The sequence below is a fragment of the Hippopotamus amphibius genome, chromosome 2, assembly GCF_030028045.1.
Source record: "Hippopotamus amphibius kiboko isolate mHipAmp2 chromosome 2, mHipAmp2.hap2, whole genome shotgun sequence".
Taxonomy (NCBI): Eukaryota; Metazoa; Chordata; class Mammalia; order Artiodactyla; family Hippopotamidae; genus Hippopotamus; species Hippopotamus amphibius.
The window spans coordinates 59,638,736-59,656,362 of NC_080187.1; the positions used below are offsets into that span (position 1 = coordinate 59,638,736).

At 45.2% G+C, this 17,627-nt stretch overlaps 1 protein-coding gene and 1 non-coding gene across 2 annotated transcripts in view; one reads left to right on the plus strand and one right to left on the minus strand.

The window, feature by feature from the left end:
• The window catches only part of LOXL2 (lysyl oxidase like 2), a 101,058-nt gene that overhangs the window by 32,524 nt on the left and 50,907 nt on the right, over nucleotides 1–17,627 (plus strand). The window contains exon 3 of the mRNA XM_057724876.1: nucleotides 8,104–8,279. Within this exon, the coding sequence (XP_057580859.1) occupies nucleotides 8,104–8,279 (176 nt within the window). The remainder of the gene's footprint in view (nucleotides 1–8,103; nucleotides 8,280–17,627) is intronic.
• Nucleotides 10,902–11,037, minus strand: LOC130847240 (small nucleolar RNA SNORA2/SNORA34 family). Its single transcript, XR_009052024.1, has one exon. It is a non-coding gene; the product is annotated as a small nucleolar RNA SNORA2/SNORA34 family (small nucleolar RNA).

The following is a 17,627-nucleotide window of genomic DNA, read 5'->3' on the forward strand; positions in this document are numbered from 1 at the left end:
TTGGGCCTTTAAAACCCATTTCCTGTCTTTTTTACAAAAACTCTGGACATTTCTCACATCCTTTCACATCTCCATTTATTCTGTTAGCTGAGTCATCCAGGGGTAACATCAGATTTATGTTTTCTATCCCAGGCTCTCTCAGCCTAATTATGTTATAACAAGTACTTTCCAATGACTCTGGGGGTTTTTCTAGTGACACCTTTATTTTATTTCTACCCAAACTTAAAATTTACCCATCATCTGGGAGAATGGGCATGGTTTTTCCCCATCCCATGTTCACCTGCTCAGGAGCAGGCATGGAGTGACTGGAGAGGTGAGTTAACCTGGTTCAGACTATGCCATCCAAGGATGATAAAGGAAGGAAAGTTCACAAGAGTAGAGGGACTGTTCAAGGGAGCAGTTAAAATCACGGTACATGGAGTCCAAGCTGGGGAAGCAGGAAGGTACTCCATGGAGCCGTTGAAGGACTGGGGAAAGCTGCTAGGACCAATGGATTGTGGGTTGAGATTGCAATACTAGAAGGGGTGTGCTAGAAAGATGGGGTTGTGGGTGCAGATGCACAGCAGAAGTGTTGAAATGGAGATTGGGGAGCGGTGCAATTGTTTGTAATAGTAAGGTCTGAGCCATGACCATGGGATGCTAGCTGATGCAGGTTGGAGGAGAGTCACTGGAGAGAGGAGGGATAGTAACTAAGAGTACTGGAAGGGTCCTCACTGGGAATATTGAGACCATCGAGATTTAAGAAAGAATAAGTTATCAAAGAGAAGAAGGGAGAAACTGATGCTAAAAAATTTTTTAACTGTCACGTCTCCAGGACTTTAAGGGTTATGCTGTCTGCATAAAGTGGTACTGGTTTATCCTGAGAGACCTTTTAAATACAGATGTATTTGACTCTCATCAGGATTAGTTTAGGATTTTTTAAAAAATATATTTATTTATTTATATATTTTTTGGCTGTGTTCGGTCTTAGTTGTGACACGCAGGATCTTTCGTTGTAGCACGTGGGCTTAGTTGCCCCGAGGCATGTAGGATCTTAGTTTCCCAACTAGGGATCGAACTGGTGTCCCCTGCATTGCAAGATGAATTCTTAAGCGCTGGACCACCAGGGAAGTCCCTAGGATTTTTTTTAAATTAAATATGTAATGAGGTGGCTAGACCTAGAGTCTGTCACACAAGAGTGAAGTAAGCCAGAAAGAGAAAAAAAAATACTGCATGCCAACCCATATATATGGAATCTAAAAAAAAAAAAAAAAGAAATGGTACTGATGAACCCAGTGACAGGGCAAGAATAAGGATGCAGATGCAGAGAATGGACTGGAGGACACAGGGTTGGGGGGGGTGGGGGGCGAAAGGGAAGCTGGGACGAAGTGAGAGAGTAGCATAGACATATGTACACTACCAACTGTAAAATAGATAGCCAGTGGGAAGTTGCTGTATAACAAAGGGAGATCAGCTCGATGATGGGTGATGCCTTAGAGAGTCCCTAGGATTTTTAACACTGCGTACAAGGGGGGCACTCAGTAAATATTAATCAACTGATTCAGTTTGATTTGGAAGGCAGCTACGCTCACCACTATACCACCAATGCTGATTCAGTTTGATTTGGAAGAGTATTAAAAACAGTTGGCAAGCAGGACTCTGCATAGTGACCGGTGCCCTGGTGTGTGCTCCAGTGGGGTTTAGTCGGCTCTGTGGGTGAACTGGAAACACTGTAGGTGAAACTGTGAGAGGCCACCCATCCAGGAGTGCCACTGTCACGTACTTCTCTGAAGTTCAGGCTGTAGTAATGAAGCCGGAGAGAACATCCGTGGACCTTCCAGGTTTTCCAGCCTAGCCTGTCAACAGATCTCTTCTTCCAAAGCATCTTTGAGCTCAGAGAAATCATGGGCCCTTTGAGAAGGTTCCAGAGGGGACAGCCGCCCCGTTTCTCACCCTCTGGATGGCCTCACAGCCACCGGAACCTCAGACGGCTGCTCTCCTTTGCCTGTCTTCAGATCTGAGGTGAGGTGTGATTCTGCCTCACTCCCTCATCCTTCAGATCAGAGTGGTAAAGCCAGCCGATGACCAAGTGGGCCCTGAAGCTCCTGACTTGAATGACATCCATGACCCTGGCAGCCCAGAGGAAACTGGTGTTCAAATAGAGTTTCTTTCTTTTTTTTTTTAATCTTATTTATTTATTATTTTTGGGGGGGTACACCAAGTTCAATCATCTGTTTTTATACACATATCCCCTTATTCCCTCCCTTCCTTGACTCCCCCCCCTCGAGTCCCCCCCACCCTCCCCGTCCCAGTCCTCTAAGGCATCTTCCATCCTCAAGTTGGACTCCCTTTGTTATACAACAACTTCCCACTGACTATCTATTTTACAGTTGGTAGTATATATATGTCTGTGCTACTCTCTCGCTTCGTCTCAGCTTCCCCTTCACCCCCCGCCCCCTCCCAAATCTCGAGTTCTCCAGTCCATTCTCTGTATCGGTGTCCTTGTTCTTGTCACTGAGTTCATCAGTACCATTTTTAGATTCCGTATATGTGAGTTAGCATACAATATTTGTCTTTCTCTTTCTGACTTACTTCACTCTGTATGACAGACTGTAGGTCTATCCACCTCATTACATATAGCTCCATCTCATCCCTTTTTACAGCTGAGTAATATTCCATTGTGTATATATGCCACATCTTCTTTATCCATTCATTTGTTGATGGGCATTTCGGTTGCTTCCATGTCCTGGCTATTGTAAATAGTGCTGCAATAAACATTATGGTACAAGTTTCTTTTGGGATTATGGTTTTCTTTGGGTGTATGCCCAGTAGTGGGATTACTAGATCATAGTTCTATTTGTAGTTTTTTAAGGAACCTCCAAATTGTTTTCCATAGTGGCTGTACCAACTTACATTCCCACCAGCAGTGCAGGAGAGTTCCCTTTTCTCCACACCCTCTCCAACATTTGTTGTTTCCAGGTTTTGTGATGATGGCCATTCTGACTGGTGTGAGGTGATACCTCATTGTGGCTTTGACTTGCATTTCTCTGATGATGAGTGATGTTGAGCATCTTTTCATGTGTTTGTTGGCCATCTGTATGTCTTCTTTGGAGAAATGTCTATTTAGGTCTTCTGCTCATTTGTGGATTGGGTTATTTGCTTTTTTGGTATTAAGCTTCATGAGCTGCTTGTATATTTTGGAGGTTAATCCTTTGTCCGTTGTTTCATAGGCAATTATTTTTTCCCATTCTGAGGGTTGCCTTTTAGTCTGTTTATGGGTTCTTTTGCTGTGCAAAAGCTTTTAAGTTTCATGAGGTCCCATTTGTTTATTCTTGATTTTATTTCCATGATTCTAGGAGGTGGGTCAAAAAGGATCTTGCTTTGATGTATGTCATAGAGTGTTCTGCCTAGGTTTTCCTCTAGTTTTATAGTGTCTGGCCTTACATGTAGGTCTTTAATCCATTTGGAGTTTCTTTTTGTGTATGGTGTTAGGAAGTGTTCTAATTTCATTCTTTTACATGTAGCTGTCCAATCTTCCCAGCACCACTTATTGAAGAGGCTGTCTTTTTTCCATTGTATACTCGTGCCTCCTTTGTCAAAGATAAGGTGCCCATATGTGTTTGGGCTTACTTCTGAGTTCTCTATTCTATTCCATTGATCGTCCTTTCTATTTTTGTGCCAGTACCATACTGTCTTGATCACTATGGCCTTGTAGTATAGTTTGAAGTCAGGAAGCCTGTTTCCACCAACTCCATTTTTCTTTCTCAAGATTGCTTTGGCTATTCAGGGTCTTTTGCGTTTCCATACAAATCATAAGATTTCTTGCTCTAGTTCTGTGAAAAATGCCATTGGTAATTTCATCGGGATTGCATTGAATCTGTAAATTGCTTTGGGTAGTACTGTCATTTTCACAATGTTGATTCTTCCAATCCAGGAACATGGTATGTCCCTCCATCAGTTTGTGTCGTCTTTGATTTCTTTCATCAGTGTCTTAAAGTTTTCTGCATACAGATCTTTTGCCTCCTTAGGCAGGTTTATTCCTAGGTATTTTATTCTTTTTGTTGCAGTGGTGAATGGGAGAGTTTCCTTAATATCTCTTTCTGCTCTTCTCAAATAGAGTTTCATTTATAATCTTCACTCTCCAAAGGGTCTGTTAGCTTGTTTGTACATCTCCTGTCATCAGGACAAGCATTTCTTAGAGTAAATCTGTGGAAAGAGTAAAATGAAGTTTTGCTACTGGTTGGCATTTTGCATCCAAAGTTTGAGCGCCATCTGTGTCCCAAGTGCCACTTTCCTGGCAGCTCTGAGATGACATGTACTGAACTGTGCCCAGAACCACCCTGCATTCCAGCAGCAGAACCAGAGCTGGTTGCTTTGGAATCAGAACAGTCTAGTTGTTAGTCATTAAGCACACAGGAAAAAAATATGTCATGAAATCAGGCCAAAATAGTTTACCACGCATACATCTGGGGCTAAGCAGAAATTTACATTTCCACTGTCTAAGAAAGTAACTGGTGGGAGTACATAGAGGGGAGAATTATTGGCGGGGAATTGAAGCTTCTTAAGAAAGCAGCTCTTTGGGGTAATAGTTTCCATTAAGGCTCCAGGGTGCTAATTTCAAATGTTCCTTATCGAAAAGTAAAGCAGGCCCTGGGGCATCTGTTTTGCAGCTCTTCCTGGTGCTTTTAGCTGTGTGCTGTCCTGTTTCCCATCCCCTTAGCCAGGGTGGTTTCTCTCGCTGCAGATGGAATAAGGGCTCTGTTTCTTCTCACCATCTCTGTCCATTCAGCAGCTTTGCTACAGAATGGTCCAAAGCAGAGGCCCTGCTTCAAACGTGGAGGGTCTTTTCCGTTGCTAGTACTTAGCAAGACAAACATTGGTTTGTTGCTGAAACAGCTGTCGATTAGGGAGCATATGTTTCAGTGGAGCTTGATGGCTTGGAAACGAGGCCAAGTGGAGAAACCAATTGGAAAACCTCAGCCCAGATGTTTTCAATAAGCCCTTTGTTTCCCTCAACGCATCTGAGGTGCTCTCCTTTGAGTCCTGAGCAGCCATCTGTCACAGCAGACACATTTCAGCAGGGCCTCCAAGTCAGGAGACTGGCCCAGGATCCCCTCTGACCTTGAAGGACCTCAGATTCTCCTTGGTTTTCTCATCTTTACAATGGGAGTGTTTTTATCTGCTTTTTCGCTTGCATCATGGAAACAACAGAATTCATTGTTTTTCTGACTTACTGGAAGGAGGAAGGAGAAAAGGAGGTGAACACGTGCTAGGCACATATGTTATCTCATTGAGTCTCCATGGCGACCTGTTTGTTGGTATCATTGTTTTCACTTGAGAAATGGGCTTAGTTGAGCAGTTCACGTGGTACCCAAGCCTGAGACAGAGAGAATTTGAACCAGATTATCTCACTCCACTCTGCTATAGGGTCCTCCTGGAGTCGTGAGAAAAAGGAGAGTTTTGATTTTGTTTCATTGTGTAGTGATACTAATAAAAATCACTACTTGAAAACCCTCCAGCACTTAACATTTTTAAAAATTTTTAGTTGTGGTAAAATACATGCAACATAAAATGTGCTCTCTTAATCATTTTTCAGTGTACAGTTCAATAATGTTAAGTACATTCACACCATTGTGAAACCCACCATCAGAACCCTTTTTTTTTTTTTGACTGCATTGGGTCTTCGTTGCTGCACGTAGGCTTTCTCTAGTTGTGGAGAGCAGGGGCTACTCTTCATTGTGGTGCACAGCCTTCTCATTGTGATGGCTTCTCTTGTTGTGGAACACAGGCTCTAGGCACACGGGCTTCTGTAGTTGGGGCACATGGGCTCAGTATTTGTGGTGCATGGGCTCTGTAGTTGTGGCACATGGGCTTAGTTGTTCCGTGGCATGTGGGATCTTCCCAAACCAGGGATCGAACCCATGTCCCCTGCATCGGCAGGTGGATTCTTAACCACTGTGCCACCAGGGAGGTCCCAGAACACTTTTCATCTTGCAAAACTAAAATTCTATACCCATTAAATAACCACTCCCCAATCCCCCTCCCCCAGCCCCTGGTAAACACTATTCGACTCTCCATCTCTGTGAGTTTGACTACTCTCAGTACTTTATATCTGTGGAATCATGCAGTATTTGCCTTTTCAGGACTGACATTTCACTTATCATAATGAACTCAAGGTTCATCCATGTTGTAGCATGTGTCAGAACGTCCTTCCTTTTTAAGGCTGAATAATATTCCAGTGTATGTATAGACCACAATTTGTCAATGGACACTTAGGTTGCTTCTACATTTTGGCTATTGTGAATGATGCTGTAATGTACAAGCATGTGCAAATATCTCTTTGAGACCCTGCTTTCAATTCCTTTGGATATATACCCAGAAGTGGGAGTTGCTGGATCATGTGGTAATTCTATTTTTAATTTTTTGATGAACCACCGTACTGTGTTCTATAGGGGCTGCACCCTTTTGATAGCAACAGAGTAAGATAATCCAATAGTTTAAAAATCCCACTAAGAGATCATAGACAGAGAGGGAACTTTGAGAGACCCCTGTAAGTTAATGATTACTCAAGAAAGCAGTCTTGCTCAGCAAACAAAACCATGCAATAGAAGCATAAGACATGCCTCAAGACAATAAAACAGTGGGAGAAAAATGACACCTGTATCCTGCCATTGAGGTCAGTAAGTTAATGATTCCTAGGACGTGCTCCTCTACGTGCACTAAAAACAAAAATATAGGAGAAAGATGACATTCCAAAATAGAAGACCCTCATTATACTGAAACCTGAGATGATTTAGCATATTTTAGCATATGTTACCAATTTTTTTTGCGAATTTCCATAGCACCACGACAGTCCCTGTTGGGCCACAAAGGGACAAAAAACTTCTCCGCCCATTATGGAGGAGGAGCTGATGAGGAAAGCCTGACATCTACTCAAGAATGAGGAAGAAGGTGGTCTTCGCCTCTCCCCACATTTCCTTTGATTATAAAAATGTAGCCCACCCAGCTCTTGGGGCGGCGCTCCCTCGCCTACCTGCTTGTATCTCTCACAAGTGTCCTATATCATTAAATCCACCTCTTACCTATCACTTTGCCTCTTGCTGAATGCTTTCTGTGCCCAAACATAAAGAACCTGAACGCCACTGAGCCCTGAGACGTGTTCTGTGGTTTCAATGTTACATTCCTGCCAACAGTAGACAAGGGTTCCAATTCCTCCATATCCTTGCCAACACCTGTTATTTTCTGTTTTTGTTTTTGTTTTGATCGTAGCCATCCTAAGGGGTGTGAGATTGTGTCTCATTGTGGTTAACCCTCTAGCACCTTGCACTCAGAATTCCCTACTTACTGCAAATCAGGTAAATGCACAGGAGGTGAGCAGAGTCCCACAGGGCTTCCCAGGCAGATTGCCTGGCTAGAAACGAGCCATGACTTCACCTGACTTCTGAAACGTGAGGAGGAGCCTCTGTGGGTTAGTCTAGCTGGACCATCTCTGAATCAGTGGCTGGGAAACATCAGGAAGTGGGAAGAACACTGAACGGACCAGGACCAGGGTTCTGGGTTCAGGGAGATGACCTTGCAGAATGAGCTGCCTGCTCTGAGCTTGTGCCATAGTCAACATAACGAAAATCATCACCGTTGTCATCATCATTACCATTTTGGACCAACAATAAATTAGGCACAATTATTAGGCAATAAATGTCATGTATTATCTATAATCTGTACACGCCCCTGTCATTCAAGTGTCATTATTTTTCCCCACTTTACCAATAAGAAAAGGGAGCTTTGACCAGGGTCATACATCTAAGTGGCTGAGCCAGAATTAGTATCAAATAGCTTAGTGTCCGAAGTCCCTATTCTTCCCATTATACCACGTGACTTCTGGGCTTAAATCTGATTTCCACCCTAATCATGTTAAATCTGCCACATCCCTCTGGCAAGGGAATCTGGATGGTGGATGATTTAGTACTGTATGCAATATCTCAACACACTGAAAACCAATTGATGACCACATACAGCTGCCAAAATTAGAGAAAAATTCTCTTTCTGTGTATGCCATTGGTACCCCCAAAGATGCAAACCTACTCTGACATGGAACTTGGCTTCCCTCTTCTCTGCTTCCTTCAGGGCCCATCTGGTTGGACAATGTCTACTGCACTGGCAAAGAGGAGACCCTCGCAGCCTGCTCCTCCAACGGCTGGGGTGTCACTGACTGCAAGCACTCGGAAGATGTGGGTGTGGTGTGCAGTGACAAAAGGATTCCTGGGTTCAAGTTTGACAATTCACTGATCAACAACATAGAGGCAAGTCATGTGCTCTTTTTTTTTTAATTGAAGTGTGGTTGATTTACAATGTTGTGTTAATTTCTGCTGTACAGCAAAGTGATTCGGTTATACATATATACATTCTTTTTTATGTTCTTGTTCATTATGGCTTATCACAGGATATTGAATATAGTTCCCTGTGCTATACAGTAGGACCTCGTTGCTTATCCATCGCATATGTAATAGTTTGCATCTGCTAACCCCAACCTCTCATTCCATCCCTCCCCCACCCTCCCTCTCCCTTGGCAACCACAAGTCTGTGAGTCTGTTTCTGTTTCATAGGTAGGTTCATTTGTGTCATATTTTAGATTCCACATATAAGTAATATCATATGGTATTTATCTTTCTCTTTCTGACAAGTTCATGTGCTCTTGATGACTCCTTCATGTGAATGTTTTCCTTCTTCCACGTAACTCACTTCTCACCTATGATTCCAAGAAGTGTGTGTGATCACTTTTTTGGGAGGGGCACATAAACCAACTTCATTTGGTGCCAAGGCAATTGAGGAAGGATTTCTGGAGAAGGGGATGCCATCAGTGGGGAAAGGGCATTCCAGACACAGAGAATGACTTGGACAAACACACAAAGGCACAGAGGTGTGAACTGGGGATGAGCAGGTCAGTACCTTTCAAGACTGTAAATTGTGAATCTGGAAATAGTGTGAAATGAAGCTAGAAAGGTGGCCATGAAAGGCCTGTGCTATGCACAGGAGCTTGCCCTTTGTACTAGGAAAGTGTATCAGCTAGCAACAGCAGTGTAACAAATTACCCCACCCTCCTCATATTTTGCGGCTTCAGACAACAAACATGGATTATCTCGAATAGTTTCTGAGGGTCAGAAATCCAGGAATGGTCAGCCAGTTGATTCTTCTCAGAACATCTCATGAGGTTGCAGTCACATTATCAACTAGGGTTGGAGACTCCTCTCTCAAGTTGACTCCTGTGGTTGTTGGCAGGCTTTAGTTTCCTTCTGGCTGTCAATTGGAGCCCTCTGGTCCTCTCCACACAACCTCCCAACAGGCCACTTGAGTATACTTAAGACATGGCAGTTGTCTTTCTCTAGAGTGAGTGACTCAAAAGAGAAAGAGAGAGAGGGAACAAAACATGGAAGCTGCATCTTTCATAATCTCATCTTGGAAGTGATGGACCATCATTTCTGCTATATACTATTGGTCACTCAGACCAACAGTATACAGTGTAGGTGGAGATTACACAAGAGTGTAACTACAGAAGGTAGCGGTCATTGGAGGTCATCTTGGAGGCTGGCTGTCACAGACAGTTGGCCCCAGATCTAGCTGGAGATCAGTCACTTTTTAAATGCACTGGAACCTCACCCCAGACCTACTGAATAAGAGTCTCCCACTATGGGACCAGCTTATTTTTTTAAGCTCTCTCAGATGATTCTGATGCTGTCAGCCTGAGCCAAGTCAGCATTTGGGAATGGCAAAAAAGGCTTGTGACTTTTCTTCCATATTTATGGCTAAATTTCTGGTTGATCTTTTCAACAAGTTTTCCAGCCAAAGAACAAAATGAGTAAACATTTAATGCACTCCTCATGTGTGCAACGTATGTGGGGCTTAGGGCAGGAGGATGAGGCATCCAAGACTCCCTCCTCAAGGAACGTATTGGATGTCACCCACAAGGGGATGGCAGATCTGCCATGAGTTCGGGCCAAGGAGCCTTCAGTGTGCTTTAGCCTCCAGCTGACCTCAGAACTAATGCTGAGAAGAGGTGACTCTTGAAATTGCCCTATTTGGGCTCCAAAGGAAGTTCCCCCCAGACTGTGGTCTTTACATTTTCCTCCCATAACTCACTCTGTCCCACTCGTTCTCATATGCTCCCAGAGCACACTGAGTATGCTGGGAACTGGTCCAAGCCTGCGTGATAGTGTGGAAAAGGCTTCCCAGCCTTCTCTCAGCTGGCAGCATGAGACCACTTCTAGCTGACACTCTCCACATGCTGCTATTTTATTTGGGATAACTAGAAGAGGTGGTTATAGAGTTGATGTACTTTATTTAGTGTTCCACTTCTTGGTGACAACTTTGCTTTACCATGAAGTTTATGGTTTGGAGGATGGGCTTATCCAATCCAATTTCACACTTTCCATTGCCACTCTTTATAACCTCATATGGAATAATTAGCACCCACTCATATGTATCTCATCTTTCCAATGAGATTGGAAGCTCCAAAGGGCAGGGCTTGCATCTAATTCACCGTTATATCCACTAAAAATAATGCTGGGTACCTAATGGGAACAATATCTTCAATTCCCCAATTTTCTTATTCCCAGAAATGAAAACCAAAGATCATTATCCATTTGGGTGAAGAATACCGTAGGATAAAATATCAAACTAAACAGCGATGAGAAATGCAAACATTGCCCTGCCTAATAAGACAATGAACTTATGTGTGACACCCTTGGTTTTTTGTTTTGTTTTTTTGTTTCTGTTTTTGTTTTTGATCCACAGCAATTTTTGTAGTAATTGGATTTAACAGTATTATAATTCTACTGAACAAGTTAAATCAGGGATCTCCAAGTTTTGGAAGCCCAGTATTAATCAACTACAAATAAGAATTAACCCATATCTACCACCAATGATTGAGATGTTTCTTTCGAATGAATTGACCGTTAAATTTCCAAAGTTCTGAAATGGCCAACAGACCATAGAAAGAGACTTCTTTAGGCTTCTGCTTGAAACCAACAGCTTCAGCAAACTGCTGGCCTTGACCAGGACCAAATGTATGACATCTTTAATGGGCTTTTGTCATCCTACAACCTCAGGATAGTCCACTTGGATTGTCAAGCAAAGATCCAGGTTTCCAGGCATAAGAAAGTCACTGATAGCTTAAATCAAAAGAGAGTGGGCCAAAATGTTTGTGGGTTTTGGATTGGGAAAATGAAAAGACTCATTTTCCACTAGAAAAAAAGAATAATGGTTCTGGAAAAGGACTCTGTGAAGGGCACTTCAACAGAGAAGTGTTTATGGAATAGCTCTATGTGCCAGTTCTAATACTTAGCATTTAAAGGGGAAATAAGATGGGTCAAAGAGAAAGCAGACCCTTAATTGGGTGGAATAGGCAGAAAAATGACTGGAAAAAAATATGTTGGAGAGAACTTTCTTATTCTGGAAGGGCTGAGAGTCTGTGATAGGAAAGCTTAGTATCTACCTTGATTCTGAACATTTGTTGGGGACCTGCTGTACACATATCATGGTCTGGGACATCACTGGGGAAAGTAAACATGACGCTTGTCCTCCAGCCCATATAACCCAAGAAGACAAGATGCATGCCTTGGGGAAAGTTGGAAGATCATTTCAAGGCAAGGAGCCTAGATCCTAAATGAGTTTAGAGTAACCCAGAGAGGACTAGCTAGGGGAAGTCTGGTTTAAAGGGCTGGATGACTTCCACAGCCTCTAAGCTTCACATTTTCCTAGAAGGCCTCCTTCTTGCTGTCATACAAATCAGACTGGCTACCATGGACCAGACTAGGAGCTTTTCTGTCTAGCCATGAATGCTGTGGAAATCCTGTAACCTTTTCCCTTTTGTACCTGCTAAAAGTAGGTCATCAACAGGCCTAGATCTCAGGGTGTCTGATGAGAGCCTTGGAGAGTTGCCAGAAGATTCTTCCATCCAGGACTTTGTGGCTAAAGCTTATGCTTACGGGTAGGATTGGCCTGACAGGTAGGGAGCCACCCAGACCACCTACCGGGGATATTTGTGGGATGTGAGAAGTTTCTCCGAAATACCTGATGTAATAGCTGTGTCAGTAGCTGAAGTCATGTAATCACTCCTCTTGGCTAGAGAATTGTCCCTGTTAGATGTGTGTGGACCAGAGGAGGAGATGTAGGTTTGATGGACACGCAGCTAGGGAGAGTCGTGACTAATGATACCCAGAACTGCTTATTAATCAGCGTGAACACCGTGTGAATGGTCTCTACTGGTGTAGCCCAGCGTCCGCTCTACCTCTCTATCACGTATCAGAAATTCGGGTGGAGATTAAAATGTGTACTGCTAATATTTCTAGGAGACACAAAACTGGGAGGGATTGCTGGAATAAAACATCATAGAATGAGATGCAGAAAAACTTCAAGAGGGTGAAATAATAGACCCAAACTGGAACATGTTAGGGATGAATATAAAATCCTTCATCAAGGTCATGGAGGCGAGAAAACAGCTACAGAGTAAAAGCCAGGGAAAGTGACTGAAAGCATTGATTATATTTAAAAGATCCCTGAAGGGAACTGGTTGCCTAAGAGCTTAGTATAAGCCAAAGGTATGGTATGGCTGCTAGAAAAGTGAATGTAGTAGGGACTTCCTAGGTGGCGCAGTGGTTAAGAATCCTCCTGCCAGTGCAGGGGACACGGGTTCTATCCCTGGTTTGGCAAGATCCCACATACCATGGAGCAACTAACCCCATGTGCCACAACTATTGAGCCTGCTCTAGGGCCCATGAGTCACAACTATTGAGCCCATGTGCCACAACTACTGAAGCCCACGCACCTAGAGCCCGTGCTCCACAACAAGAGAAGCCACCGCAATGAGAAGATGCCCAAGCACCACAATGAAGAGTTGCCCCCGCTCACAGCAACTAGACAAAGCCCATGTGCAGCAACGAAGACCCAACACAGCCAATAAATAAATAAATAAATAAATAAATAAATATATTAAAAAAAAAAGAAGTGAATGTAAACTGAGACACTGGGGGAAGACATTTCCCTAAGCTCTTTGCTCTTTGGACCAAGAACTGAGTGCAGTTCTGGGGCCATCTCTTGACTAGGTCACCCAGAGGAGGGACCAGCCGAGTAGAGACAGGTCTGGAAACCACATCATATGAGGAAATGAAGATATTGTGTCAAGAAAAGAGATATGGGAGGGGCAGTGGAGACATGTCAGTTCTCTTCAAATATTGAAGTGCTACCATGGAGAAGAGTGTGATTAATGCTAACTTCCAGAACTAAGAAGGATGGGGAGGGAATGGGATGTAGATTTCAGCTGTTTTCAGTGAAAACGCTTCAAGGCTGAGTGATGGGGCTACACATTTCAACACAGTCTCAAGACTCTATAACACAGGGCACGGGGCTGCCCTATTAGCTGTGTGCTCCTTGTCACTGGAGTAGTTCAGGCAGGAACGGGGTGACCTCCTGCCAGGAATATCTCAGTCAGATCCCTGCATGGGAAGGACACAGGACAAGGTGATTACCGAGTTCTAAGATCCCTTGTTTCTCTGCGTCTGTGAAAACTCACCCAGCCCACGCAGGGGATGCACACTAGGTGGCTCTTGGACGTGCCCGCCAGTGTGTGAATTGGGGTCATGCATGTGACACACACACACGCACAACACACACGCGCGGAGCAAGGATGCCTGCTAGTAGGTGAGCTCGGGTTCTCTCTCTTACCTCTTCTCTGCCTGTCATGACTTTGGCCTTGAAAGCAGACATTTTTCACCGTCACTGTTCCACATCAAAGTGAAAATTAAAGCCCCGCCTCCCCTCAACTTCCCCCAGTTGGGGGCCCATAAATTCAAACGTGGCCAAGAGTGAAGTGTCAGCTTTCCTTCTCTGTGTCTTGCGACCCCAGGTATAAACGATGAGGCGAGTGCTGGTCATGAAGACAGCCCATCTCGTCTCACCCTTATTCTGAAAGGGTGTGGCCGGGTTCTAGAATATCCACCCCCACTGATGCCTGGAGATTGGGAACAGGTCACAGACCATCAGAGACGACCCTCACCGGCTTGTGCCTTCTCTGGAGCATACTGGAATTCCCCAAGCAGAGAGTAGAAGAAAACTGCATCCGTCTAGACCAAGTTCATCCCACTCTGGGATGCCAGAGGCATGAGTCACTAAACCCTGGGGCCTGGATAATGGAATTTCACTGGATGAGCTAAGTGTGCTTCCGTGGATTCCTACATCTGCTTGGGGCATCCTCGGGGGCCCCTGGGCACTTCATAAATTCCCCTCTAGAGGAGGGAAAAAGTGCTTCTTCTTCAGATGCATGACCCCACCCAGGGAAAGTTCACAGGTTTGGCCCCTGGGCTCCCTTTTGGCCAGAGCACAGAACGAGCCTGCTCTCTTCTTTAAGATGAGTGAGCTGAATTTAGTCCCTTCCAGCTATGACAGTCTGTAACCCAGAGTGGCAGTGGTTTCTCCACCAGAATGGCACGGCTCGCACTCATCGTTTACACGGGAGTTTTAAACATTCTGTAGGGGGAACATCAGATGATTTCTGGAAAAGTGTTTTGCAGACTATAAAGTATTACAAGAGATTCGCCTTACCACTGATTCACCAGCCTGGGTTCATTTCATCCAGAAAATTAACCAAGCAGTGCCTCTGTTCTCGCCTTTTCTGTGGTCTGAGTTTTAGACCCCAGAGTGGAAGGCAGGACCCCTGAGTTCTGGTCTCCTTGGAACCTGAGACTTGCAGAGGGACTGACCCTCCTTGAGTCTCTGGACCTCTCCTTGTAAAACAGCATTTTCCACAGGAAAATAAGTCTTGGGCCCGTTCTCAAAACCTTCTTCAAAAGAGGAAAGCAGGAGCAAATAATAAAATGTGAAATACTGTTAGTTTCAAGTGAATAGGTCTTTTTTGAACCTACAAAACAGCTCCAACCAAACCTCCCAGGAGTTCAGAGGCTCTTAAATCAAGAGGCTTTGTTTCCTGTCTGTGGCAGTGGACAAGTTGGAAAAAGCATTAGATAAGGAGGGATTACAAATCCAGATGCCCTTGTGAGCAGCCCTCTCTGTACTGCCTCCTTTGCACATTGCTAAGTCATGTGCTCACAGAAGAGCTCGTGGCTGGGGCCATGTGCTACGAGGTCAGGAAACATACGGGTCTTTTCCTCTTCTGCACCTCCCCACCCCACCTTCTTCTCTACTCACTTTTTTAAGGGCTCTTTTGCTAAAGTGGTTAGGTTCCTAGAGCTGGTTAGAGATCCCCTGGCTGTGAGATTTAGGGGTGGCCTATCCCTCAAGTGGCCCCAGAACCTCAATTTCTCCTTTGTGACAGCAGGCAGCCCAGGAGGTCTGGAGGGGCCAGAGTGGGAGGATGAGGATGGAGCTGGGAGAAGGGTATTCACTTCCAGCGGTGGAGAGAATCCGGTACCCCTCCCCTCCGCTCTCTCACCTCCTTCTAGAGGGATGCAGAGACCTCAAAAAGCTCTTTCTTCTCCTCTTAACCACAGGGATGGAGGCTGTTGTGAATTTTTTAAATTCCAGGAGTCCAGGTTTTTATTAGTCCCGGTTAGCTGCCAAATGCTTCCGGGTTTCCCCCTCAGCTGCAGCCTTATCTCCCCCAGCATCTGGGGGCACTTAGGGGTGGAGGCCTGCAGCCTGAAAGGGAGTAATTAACTCTAGGAAGGTCCAAACACTCCCCGGCTAGGAGTTTCGACACCCTCCCCCCACCACAGAGGAGGTCCAGCAGGTTACACTGGGTGGTTTAGGAAAGAAAGGGGGGTCTGTTTTCATTTCTGTGCAGTTCAGAAGGCGGTGGTCCCTCCAGACTAAATATAGCCCTGCTTCCCATCATGGCCGCAGGGTAGCTGGCGGGCTTCCCTCTGTGGCAGGAGGAGAAATGGCAGCAAGTGGGGAGTTTGTGCTGGGCCTTTCAGCAAGGGAGTAAAGGGCCAGGGTGGGACCCCACAGTGTGTGAATCCCAGACCTGCTGAACTGTCAAGCTGGGCCATCACATGTAGCGCTCCTGGGTTTTCTCTCCCAGCCTACAGGGAACTTGGGCAAGAAGAGGTATTAGATCCTGTCCAGTGCTAACATTCCATGAGTCTGTTTATTGAGAGCTTCTACATGGTCTGGGCTCACCAGCCACCTCAAGGGACACAAGAGAGGTAGTTCTAGGGTGACCTATTTTCCCACCTAAAAATAGATCACAGCATCTGAAGAGCAAAAGGGCATTTATGCAGCTAACGGAACAGAATATTTAAAATTGTGTACCTCCTGGCTGATCTGGGAACCCTGATTCCTGGCTGGGGTGCTGTACACACAACCCTTTGAAAATTATGACTATCATTATAATTGTTTGCCAGATAAAAGAAATAGGTAAGGTTGTACTTGCTTGTCAGATGAAATCAATGAATAAGTAGCCTTATAATTTGTTTTAGATGAAATAAATGAATGGCAGTATGTACTCCAACTTTGAATAGTGAGGATTGGATGGTAAACTGTGTGGCAGTTTGGAAAGGGAGAGGTTAGAGGGGAGACATCGGTGGGAGGGATGTTCTGTGGAAGAAGTGGGGGCCTGAGCTGATGTGACTAGGCTGAGAGTGGTGGCAAAGGGCCCCGGTGGTTCGTTTGAGTCACCTCAGCCATGCCAGCGAGGTCAGTGACAGCGAACCTCCCGCCCCATCCCCATGAGGCTGTTGCTAAGGCAGCTGGATGCTGTGTCTGGTCATTCATTCAACACATTTTTTTTAATGTTTTAAAAAAAAATTTTTTTTTAGAACTTTATTTTTTTTGGCTGTGCTGGGTCTTCATTGCTGCGCACGGCTTTTCTCTGATTGTGGAGAGTGGGGAGCTCTTCTTGTTGTGGAGCACGGGCTCTAGGTATGTGGGCTTCAGTAGTTGCGGCATGCGGGCTCAGTAGTTGTGGCACACGGGCTTAGTTGCTCCGCGGCATGTGGAATCTTCCCAGATCAGGGATCAAACTCGTGTACCCTACATTGGCAGGTGGATCCTTAACCACTGTGCCACCAGGGAAGTCCCCATTCAATACATTGTAATTGAACACCAGACTCTATGCTGGGCACTGGGAATCAAGGGATCAATGAAATGAAAGGACAGTCTTGCCCTCCCTAACTTTGCTGTCCAATAGTGGAGAAAGACCATTTTGCAAGTCATTACTTTGTCACCATGGTGATGGTTGCTAGGAAGAGAAGCATCAGGTCAGGTCCCCTACCTGGGAGCCTGGTAGACGGTTTGGCCAGGCCCACGGACTTGCCTGGTTTGTGGCTTCAGCACCCCTGCTGGGCCAGAGGGACCAGTTGCTGGAGCAGGTGTCCTGCCAGCTTCCTGCAGACAGCAGGGCTTGCCTGTTCTCCAAAGAAGCAGCCTCTGTTAGCCACCCGACCGCTTTCAGGTTGGAAAATGAAGCACAGAGCATTCGCTTCTCTAGCAGCATTGCCAAGCTCTTGATTTATAGGAGGAGGGCCCAGACTGACTGCCGGCTTTTTCCTCCGGTGGCTCAGCATGACCTCAGCTCCCACGCCACTCCCACCCCGACCCCCTCCGCCCACACTGGTCTCCGTCACATAGAGCTGAGCAACAGCAATTGCTGTACTGGCTTCCCTCTTCTCTTTCATCTGTCTAGCCCAGTCGGAATCACT